A 9,555-nucleotide genomic window follows, 5' to 3' on the forward strand; every position below is an offset into this window, starting at 1 on the left:
AGCTTTGAAATCACAGGAATAAATTATATTTTAATATATATTTATGTAGAAGATAAGTTATTTAAATAGTAAAAATAGCTCTGATTTTTGCTGTTTTTGCTGTGCTTTGGATCAAGCAGGCTTGGTGAGCAGAAGAGACGTCTTTAAAAAAACATCTGTTCAAACGCTTTTGACTGGTTATGTATGTGCACGTTCCTTTCCTCTCAGTTCTCGTTTTAAAGCAGGTGGGTAAAAATAGGCATGGAGGCATCACTAAATGAAACTATGTTTTTGATATGCAACATTCATTCAGTGTGCAAGAAAAATGCTTTTAGAAATGCACTTTTCAAACAATTTGGACACTCAGGGATGCATTAGATGTGTGGACATACAAAAGGATAGTGTGCGTTACCTGTATCTGATGAAATATTCTCTTGAGGTTGTGTCTGTGAAGAAAGTTCTGCTCCTGAGAACACTGCCTCTCCAGCTGAATGAGGAAGTTGTTGAAGAGTACAGTAGCCATAGATTCATGGTTTGAAGCTGTTTCCCTGAAACGATAATGACAAAAATGCTTCAGGAGGATGCATCCTCTCATGCATTAGAGTTGTGTTACAAATGCATAAGTCATATTATAAACTTCAGAATATTTGGTTGTTAGGCTGGAAATTCAAAAAGTGATTTATTAAACATTACAAAAATACAAATTTGAATCAGTATGTAAAAACAGCTACATACCAGTCCTGGCTTTCAATCCAGCTGGCCAGCACCTGCCTCAGCTCCATTGGAAAGTTGTCATCATAAAAATAGTCCACCTGTTCGAGGAACTTAATATCCAGTTGCTGGATTTGTTTCCATTGACTCATAGTGGTGCTGGGAGGAAAAATACAATGGGTCTCATTTGATATTGCTTTAGGTAATCATATCAAAGGATTGGAAACAATAACTTGACCAGACAGTGTTTTGACACCATGGTGTAACAAATTAGTAATAAGCTACGGAGTGAAACCACTATCAGACAAGACCATCATCCTCTTGAGGTGACAGTAAAGGTTGTAAGGCTCTGGTATAGTATAAATATGAAACTTACTTACAAAAACAAAACCTTTCAGTGCACAATAGTCAATTTCATAACTGGTTTATGAATTGACTTATCATGTAATTGATATTTAAAAAATGATTGTTTAAAAAAACTATAAGATTTTTTAATGTTTTTTAAGAGTCTGTTTTGCTCACTAAGCCTGCATTTTTTTGATCCAAAGTACACAGTAAAATGTAGAAATATTTTTACTATTTAAAATAACTTTTTTCTATTAAAATATATTTTAAAATGTCATCTATTTCTGTGATTTCAATAGTAATAAAGGGATAATTTGCTGATAATTGTAAAAACAGTATAGTTAATTATACAGCATGTATTTGCTTTTCCCAGTTTATTTTCTGTCATAAATTTAATTATGTCCTACTGTATTTCTTTATTACATTTTAAAGAAACTTTTTTTTGAAATAGGCTCATTCTCCAACTCCCCCGAGTTAACACGATACAACTACAACTACAGAAGAGTCGAGTCTTTTATGACATTATATATAAGCTATTTTAATGTGCATTTCACTGCCAGTCAAAAGTTTTTGAACAGTAAAATTTATTTTGCTCACCAAGCCTGCATTTATTTGACCCAAAGTACAGCAAAAACAGTAACATTTTGAAATATTTAAAATCTGTTTTCTATTGTTTAGCATCATTACTCCAGTCACAGAAATCATTCTAATATGCTGATTTGCTGCTTTAAAAAAATGTATGTTGAAAACAACTGAGTAGAATTTTTGAGGTTTCTTTGATAAATAGAAAGTCCAGAAGAACAGCATTTATCTGAAATAGAAATCTTTTGTAACATCATTAATGTCTGTATCAACACTTTTGATCAATTTAAAACAGCCTTGCTAAATAGAAGTATTCATTTTTATAATTTCTTAGAGTGTTAACTTAAAGTATTTTTTAAAAACACTGACTCCAAACTTTTGAATGATATAGTGTATAATGTTATAAACACTTTTTGTTTCAGATAAATGCTGATCTTTAAATCTTTATATTGATAAAAATCACTGAAGACTTAAGTAATGTTGCTGAAAATTTAGCTTTGAACACAGGAATAAATTACATTTTAAAAACGCATTTAAACAGAACGCAGTTATTTTAAACAGTAAAACTATTTTTGATCAAATAAATGGAGGCTGGGTGAGCCTTTTTTTAAACATTAGAAATCTTACTGTTTCTAAACTTTTGACTGGTAGTGTATACAGTAGCCTATATTTCATATAAACATCATAAATATGTCAACACACCATTCGCAGTTTAAAATTCTAACTTAAACAAACATATTTGCGATATTTGCTCACAAATGTCAAAGATTTACCTGCTGCTCTTACACTCCCGAGAAGTTCACACAATGCACCTGCTAAATAGAGTAACCAGCAGCCACGCTTTTAACCAGACGCAGTTCCTCAAGAGTCTTGCCCGCAAACTAAAGACCCTATCCGGCGAGAGGCGCTTCAAATGTTCCTGGAGGTCTGGAGATGGTTGTACGGTGCCGTTTCCTCTCATGAATGAAGTCCTTTAGGGCATGAATGTCAGCTTTCTTATCCAGCGATCATGACTGAACGGGTAAACAGGTGGGTTCTTCAAGGAAATGTTGAGCACTTCGCGAACACGGAAACGTAGCTGCAGAAAAAAAGCACAAGGGGAACTCCCCTATACTATAGCAAGTGCGTTCATAGGGTATTTTGTATTGACTGCCTCTGACTGACTCACACCATCAGAATGGAGGGTGAAGCTGTTCAATGGACTGACTGCATGTATACTCATACTAGTCTTAATTAATAGGCTGTTTTATCTACTAAACTGTTAGTACACTTCATATGTCATTACAATATGAAACAATGATATTGTTACACATTCTAATAATAACAAAGATGACATATTGTTTAACTGAAATGATTATGAGATCTAGTTAGAAGATCTAATCGGTTCAAAAAGACACAAACTCAACGCAACGATGACACATGCAAAGAACATGAATTAAATAACAAAAAATGCAAGTTGAAAAAACCTAATGTACATAACCGAAAAACATAGAACAACATTTTTAATAAATGTACAGCCTATCCACCACTTTTTTTTCCCTAGGAAAAGTGGGGGCGGCCATTTGTACATTTAATGGGAGTGGCTTCCGGTCGCATCAGCGTCAAGCTATTTTTATTTTAATTTATTTTTATTGCAAATTGGTGTGTCTTACCATATTATTTGAATGTATTGTCTTAATTATGAGCACACTGGGTTGTTGTCACACCCTCTGCACGTTCCCTCAGCCCCAATCACCACGATCCTCCACCAACCAGCCAATCACCACCACAGCACACCCGTGAACCATCACCAGAATTCTAATCACCGTCACCTGCACCAGCAATCACCACACCCTTCAAATACTTACCTCATTCACTCACTCACCGGCTGGTATCGAAGTTGCATGGATGCTTCTCTGTGGATCTTCTCCCCCTCCTGTTGTCTCTCCTGTGCTCCTCGTGGATTCTTCTGATGTTCTCCTGTGCTCCCCGTGGATTGCTCTGATGTTCTCCTGTGAAACACGTTAATCGTGTCAGAGGGAAGTGACTGTTGCTAACGCTATGATCCTTATGAACTTGAACTCACCTGTTGTGTTATGTTTGAAGATTTGACCACAGAGACATTATTCACCCGTTTGCACGTGTGTTGAACTGTGCACGTTTGTTAATAAATACCTTGAAAGATACTCACCTTCTCCCTTTGTGTGTGGTCGTGACAGGATACCAGCCCAAAAAAGTATTAACTCACCGCGTCACTCATGGAGGCGAGCGCCACTATCACCGAAGACACCCCTGACCCATTTTCGGATATGGTAAACGTCCTTCGTCAATCTCTACCTGCTGCTCCAACGACGATTTCCAACACGCCCCTCTCTCGCCCTATGAGTTATTCCGGAGACCCGGGTGGCTGCAATGGTTTCCTCCTGCAAAGTTCCCTCTATATCGAAGCCAACGCACACCAGTTTCCTAACGAAATTTCTAAGATATCTTTTATGATTTCCCTCCTCACTGGGCAGGCACTTCAATGGGCAGACGCACTCTGGAATTCACGGAGCGACGCTTTAATCTCCTATAATGCTTTCGTTGCCCACTTCAAGGACGTGTTTGGAGCTGTGCTCACTCCCCTTTCCGTACACGATGAACTGATCACTCTGAATCAAGGTGCGTCCAATATTCACGAATACACCCTGCGCTTCCGCTCCCTAGCGGCCACCAGTGGTTGGAACCAAATCGCTCTCCTAGCAGCCTACCGTAAGGGGCTTAAACCCCAGATCCGCAAGCATATGGTCATTTACGATGACAACGTACCGCTGGAAACCTTTATTAAGAAGGCAGTAGGCATCTCTCAACATCTCTCAGCATGTCCTTCTACAAAGTCTGTACCCAGCTTCCCTCCACTTCGAACACCGTCACCCCAACGAGATGCGGAAGAACCTATGATTACGGACTCCTATCGCCTGGATCCTGCGGAGAGGAAACGACGAATTAATAATCGTCTGTGCCTATATTGTGGAGAAGCCTCTCACTTCATCAGTGCCTGTCCAGTCCGCCCGCCTCGTCCAATGGTGAGTACTGTATCTATTACTCCGGCCATGTCTCTCTTACCCCATATTACCGCTGAACTAATAGTAAACTCTCGTACTCTCCCCATCTATGTGCTCGTGGATTCCGGAGCGGCTGGCAATTTTGTTTCATCACACTTCATTGCTAAATATCGAATTCCCACCGTTCAAAATGAGGTCACATACCAAATTACCACAATCCAAAACTCACCATTGGGCGATGGTAAGATATCTCACCGGACCAGAAAAGTGACCCTCGTCTCCCAACACAACCACCGTGAACATCTAACCCTCCTAGTACTCCCGCGAGCCAACGTGGATGTCATCCTGGGCAGACCATGGCTCATTAAGCACCAACCCCGCATAGATTGGAACACAGGAGAGGTCCTGGAGTGGGGCAAAACGTGCAGGAACCACGGCTACCATCCTTCCTCGTCGGATGCAGAGTCTCCATACCATCCTATCCCTCTGCACGCCACCACCATAGAGAGCCCTGCCACTCAATCCACCACCGCCATTCCCCCCGTCTATCAGTCTTTCACCGATGTCTTCAGCAAGGAACGGGCCACACAACTACCACCGCACCGGCCCTGGGATTGTAGTATCGACCTGCTGCCAGGCGCCAAACTACCCCACGGGAAGATCTACCCCCTCTCACGTCCTGAGCAGGAGGCCATGGAGAATTACATCCAGGAGGCTCTCCAACAGGGGTTCATCAGACCTTCCACGTCCCCAGCAGCATCCAGTTTCTTCTTCGTCCCCAAGAAGGATGGCGGGCTCAGACCCTGCATTGACTACCGGGTGCTCAACGACGCCACGGTGAAATTCGCCTATCCACTTCCTCTAGTGCCAGCTGCCTTGGAGGAACTACGGGAAGCCCACATCTTCACCAAACTCGACCTCCGCAGTGCGTACAACCTGATCCGTATCCGAGAAGGAGATGAGTGGAAAACCGCCTTCATCACCCCGACCGGTCACTATGAATATCAGGTGATGCCCTATGGCCTGGCTAACAGTCCTTCCGTATTTCAGAATTTCATGAACGAAATCTTCCGCGACTACCTCCATCGATTCGTAATCATCTACATTGACGATATCCTCATTTACTCACGTAACCTAAAGGAACATCAAGACCACGTCCGCCAGGTTCTCCAACGCCTCCGTGAGTACCAACTCTATCTGAAATTAGAAAAATGTGAATTCCATCAGCCCTCCATCTCCTTTCTCGGATACGTGATCACTGCGGAGGGAGTTCGTATGGAAGCCGGTAAGGTGGACGCAGTGGCCAAGTGGGCGGAGCCCAGGACGGTGAAGGAGCTTCAGCGTTTCTTAGGCTTCGCTAACTTCTACCGACGCTTTATAAAAAACTATAGCCTCCTATCGGCTCCACTCACTTCCCTCTTAAAGGGAGGACGCCGGGTACTACAGTGGACTCCAGAGGCTCAGCAAGCCTTCGACCGTCTAAAGCTGATGTTCACCACCGCTCCTATCCTCAAGCACCCCGACCCTTCAAGGCCCTTCGTGGTGGAAGTTGATGCGGCGGACGTAGGCGTAGGAGCTGTGCTGTCCCAGTGGTCTGATGAACCCCGATCCCTCCATCCGTGTGCGTACTATTCCAAGAAACTCACCCCAGCCGAGCAGAATTATGGAATTGGAGACCGCGAACTGCTGGCAATAAAGCTCGCCCTCGAAGAGTGGCGGCACTGGTTGGAAGGAGCCCAGTTCCCCTTCACCGTAATAACCGACCACAAGAACCTCCAGTACATTCAGCACGCCAAGAGACTAAATGCCCGTCAAGCTCGCTGGTCACTATTCTTTGCCCGATTCGATTTCAACATTACTTACCAACCCGGCCACAAAAACACCAAAGCAGACGCCCTATCACGTATGTACTCACCTGAACCTACCTCTGACGATCCTGATCCAATTCTACCCCCATCTGTCTTTCTCGCACCCATACTATGGCAGCTGGATGAAGATATACGAGCCGCCACCTTCGAGGAACCTGCACCACCGGAGCTTCCCCCGGGTCGTGTCTATGTCCCAAGCCGTCTCAGACCCCTTCTGCTGGATAGTACGCACACGTCCCCCGGCTCAGGACATCCTGGCAGCAGGCGAACCCTCTCGCTCCTCCAGCAGAAATATTGGTGGCCCAACATGAGCAGGGAAGTGGAACGGTACGTCCAAGGATGTTCGGTCTGCGCCGTTAACACAACCCCACGCCGCTTACCTGAAGGTAAATTACAACCATTACCTATTCCCCGCCGACCCTGGACACACTTGGGCATTGACTTCGCCACAGACCTGCCCCCCTCTCAGGGTTACACCACAATTTTAGTGGTAGTCGATCGATTCTCAAAAGCTTGCAAATTAATACCTCTCAAAGGTCTCCCCACAGCACTAGAAACCGCAGAAGCACTGTTCCACAATGTATTCCGGAACTTCGGACTCCCAGAAGACATCGTGTCCGATCGGGGACCCCAATTCATTTCCAGGGTCTGGCGGGCCTTCTTCCAACTCCTGGGTACCACAGTCAGCCTGTCATCCGGATATCACCCTCAAACGAACGGGCAGACCGAACGGAAAATACAAGAAATCTCCCGCTACCTTCGGACGTACTGTTCCCAACATCAAAACACCTGGAGCCAGTATCTACCGTGGGCTGAGTATGCGCAAAATTCCCTCCGTCAAACCTCTACTGGTCTAACCCCATTCCAATGTATTCTAGGTTATCAACCAGCTCTGTTTCCATGGACTGGAGAGTCCTCCGAGGTGCCCGCGGTAGATCACTGGTTCCGAGAGAGCGAGAGGGTGTGGGACTCAGCGCACGTCCATCTCCAGCGGGCAGTACGGAGGCATACGGAACACGCCAACCGTCGTAGGCTACCCAACCCAGTTTACCTCCCCGGGGACCAAGTATGGCTGTCCACTCGAGACATACGCCTCCGGCTGCCCAGCAGGAAGCTGAGTCCCCGCTACATAGGGCCCTTCACCGTGCACTCACAAATCAACCCTGTCACCTACCGTCTAAACCTACCTCCACATTACAGAATCGCTCCCTCGTTTCACGTTTCCCTACTCAAACGCCACACTGAACCCCTGTTCCCTTCCTCCACAGAATCGGAGTCACCTCCTCCTCCCGACCCGCCAGAGATCCTTGGAGATAACATCTACCAAGTCCAAGAAATCCTAGACTCCCGGCGGCGGAACGGCCAGCTCCAGTACCTAGTGGACTGGGAGGGGTTCGGACCCGAGGAGAGATCGTGGATACCCCGTGACGACATCCTGGACCCGACTCTCCTCGAGGAATTCCACCGCCAACATCCCGAACGCCCAGCTCCCAGAGGTCGTGGTCGTCCCCGTCGCCGTTCTTGGGTGCCAGGAGTCACCCGTGGAGGAGGGGGTGATGTCACACCCTCTGCACGTTCCCTCAGCCCCAATCACCACGATCCTCCACCAACCAGCCAATCACCACCACAGCACACCCGTGAACCATCACCAGAATTCTAATCACCGTCACCTGCACCAGCAATCACCACACCCTTCAAATACTTACCTCATTCACTCACTCACCGGCTGGTATCGAAGTTGCATGGATGCTTCTCTGTGGATCTTCTCCCCCTCCTGTTGTCTCTCCTGTGCTCCTCGTGGATTCTTCTGATGTTCTCCTGTGCTCCCCGTGGATTGCTCTGATGTTCTCCTGTGAAACACGTTAATCGTGTCAGAGGGAAGTGACTGTTGCTAACGCTATGATCCTTATGAACTTGAACTCACCTGTTGTGTTATGTTTGAAGATTTGACCACAGAGACATTATTCACCCGTTTGCACGTGTGTTGAACTGTGCACGTTTGTTAATAAATACCTTGAAAGATACTCACCTTCTCCCTTTGTGTGTGGTCGTGACAGTTGTAGTGCAAAGTGTTTAAAAGTTTACCGCACATTGTTATTATTCTCTTATTTCACTACAGTATCTGGTAAACTGGAAGTCTCACCTATAGGTGGTTTACCTCTTATTTATTACTAAATTTTACCCATAATTTTTAGTATTTTAGAATGAAGATATAGGTTTTACCATGTTAAAAAATAATGCATTTTCTTCTTCATACATTTCTATTTCTTCACCATATTTTATTGTATAATTTGTTGTATTCAAGACATACAAAAACAACAATACATTTTTACTAGATTTATATTGTAAACATAATTCTAATAATATTTTACACTGAAACTTTTATAGTGTTAATAATGCATATTTTCTTCATAAATGATAATCTACAATAATTCATACTTTCTTTTTCTAATTCTTTAACATATTTACAGTATAATTGCATTTTTTTCTATTTATTCTATATAATTGTAACAGTACAATTATTTTTTTCCGTATTTACGTTACATTTCAAACAAAATTCTAACTAGATTTTAAAATGAAAGTATACATATTGGCATGTTAAATACATTATATATTATTTTAAAATAATACTGTACATTAATTCAGAGTATAATTGTTTGTATTTTGTTAAACATAATTTATTTACATAATATAAACAATATTTTACAGTAAAAAATTTCTTGCTATGTTAAATATAATATACATTTTCTTAAAAAACAGTTTTACTTCTATTCTGTTTTCATATTAACAGTGTAATTGCATGTATTATTTTAAAAATAATAATATATTTTATTGTATTTATGGTTTAAACAATTTTAACAGAACTTTACAGTGAAAAATTGCCATTTTTAATATAATATACTTTTTTCTGATGAATAGACTATTCACTAATATTTTACAATGAATGTAGGCTTTAAAAATAATACATTAATTCATACAGTATAAACAATATACAATTATTTTTTACTATATTTACTTTACATTTCAATCAGAAACTATATTTTACA

The 9,555-nt window shown here is 42.6% G+C and overlaps 1 protein-coding gene across 1 annotated transcript in view; it reads right to left on the reverse strand.

The window, feature by feature from the left end:
* Window positions 1–2,652, reverse strand: part of stat4 (signal transducer and activator of transcription 4) — a 39,318-nt gene extending 36,666 nt beyond the window's left edge. The window contains exons 1-3 of the mRNA XM_073845078.1: window positions 2,391–2,652; window positions 715–849; window positions 392–527 (exon numbers count right to left, since the gene is read on the reverse strand). Coding sequence (XP_073701179.1) covers window positions 392–527; window positions 715–842 — 264 coding nt within the window. The 5' untranslated portion in view covers window positions 843–849; window positions 2,391–2,652. The remainder of the gene's footprint in view (window positions 1–391; window positions 528–714; window positions 850–2,390) is intronic.
* Window positions 2,653–9,555: the final 6,903 nt, after the last annotated feature.

Source organism: Garra rufa, chromosome 8 (genome assembly GCF_049309525.1).
Source record: "Garra rufa chromosome 8, GarRuf1.0, whole genome shotgun sequence".
Lineage (NCBI taxonomy): Eukaryota > Metazoa > Chordata > Actinopteri > Cypriniformes > Cyprinidae > Garra > Garra rufa.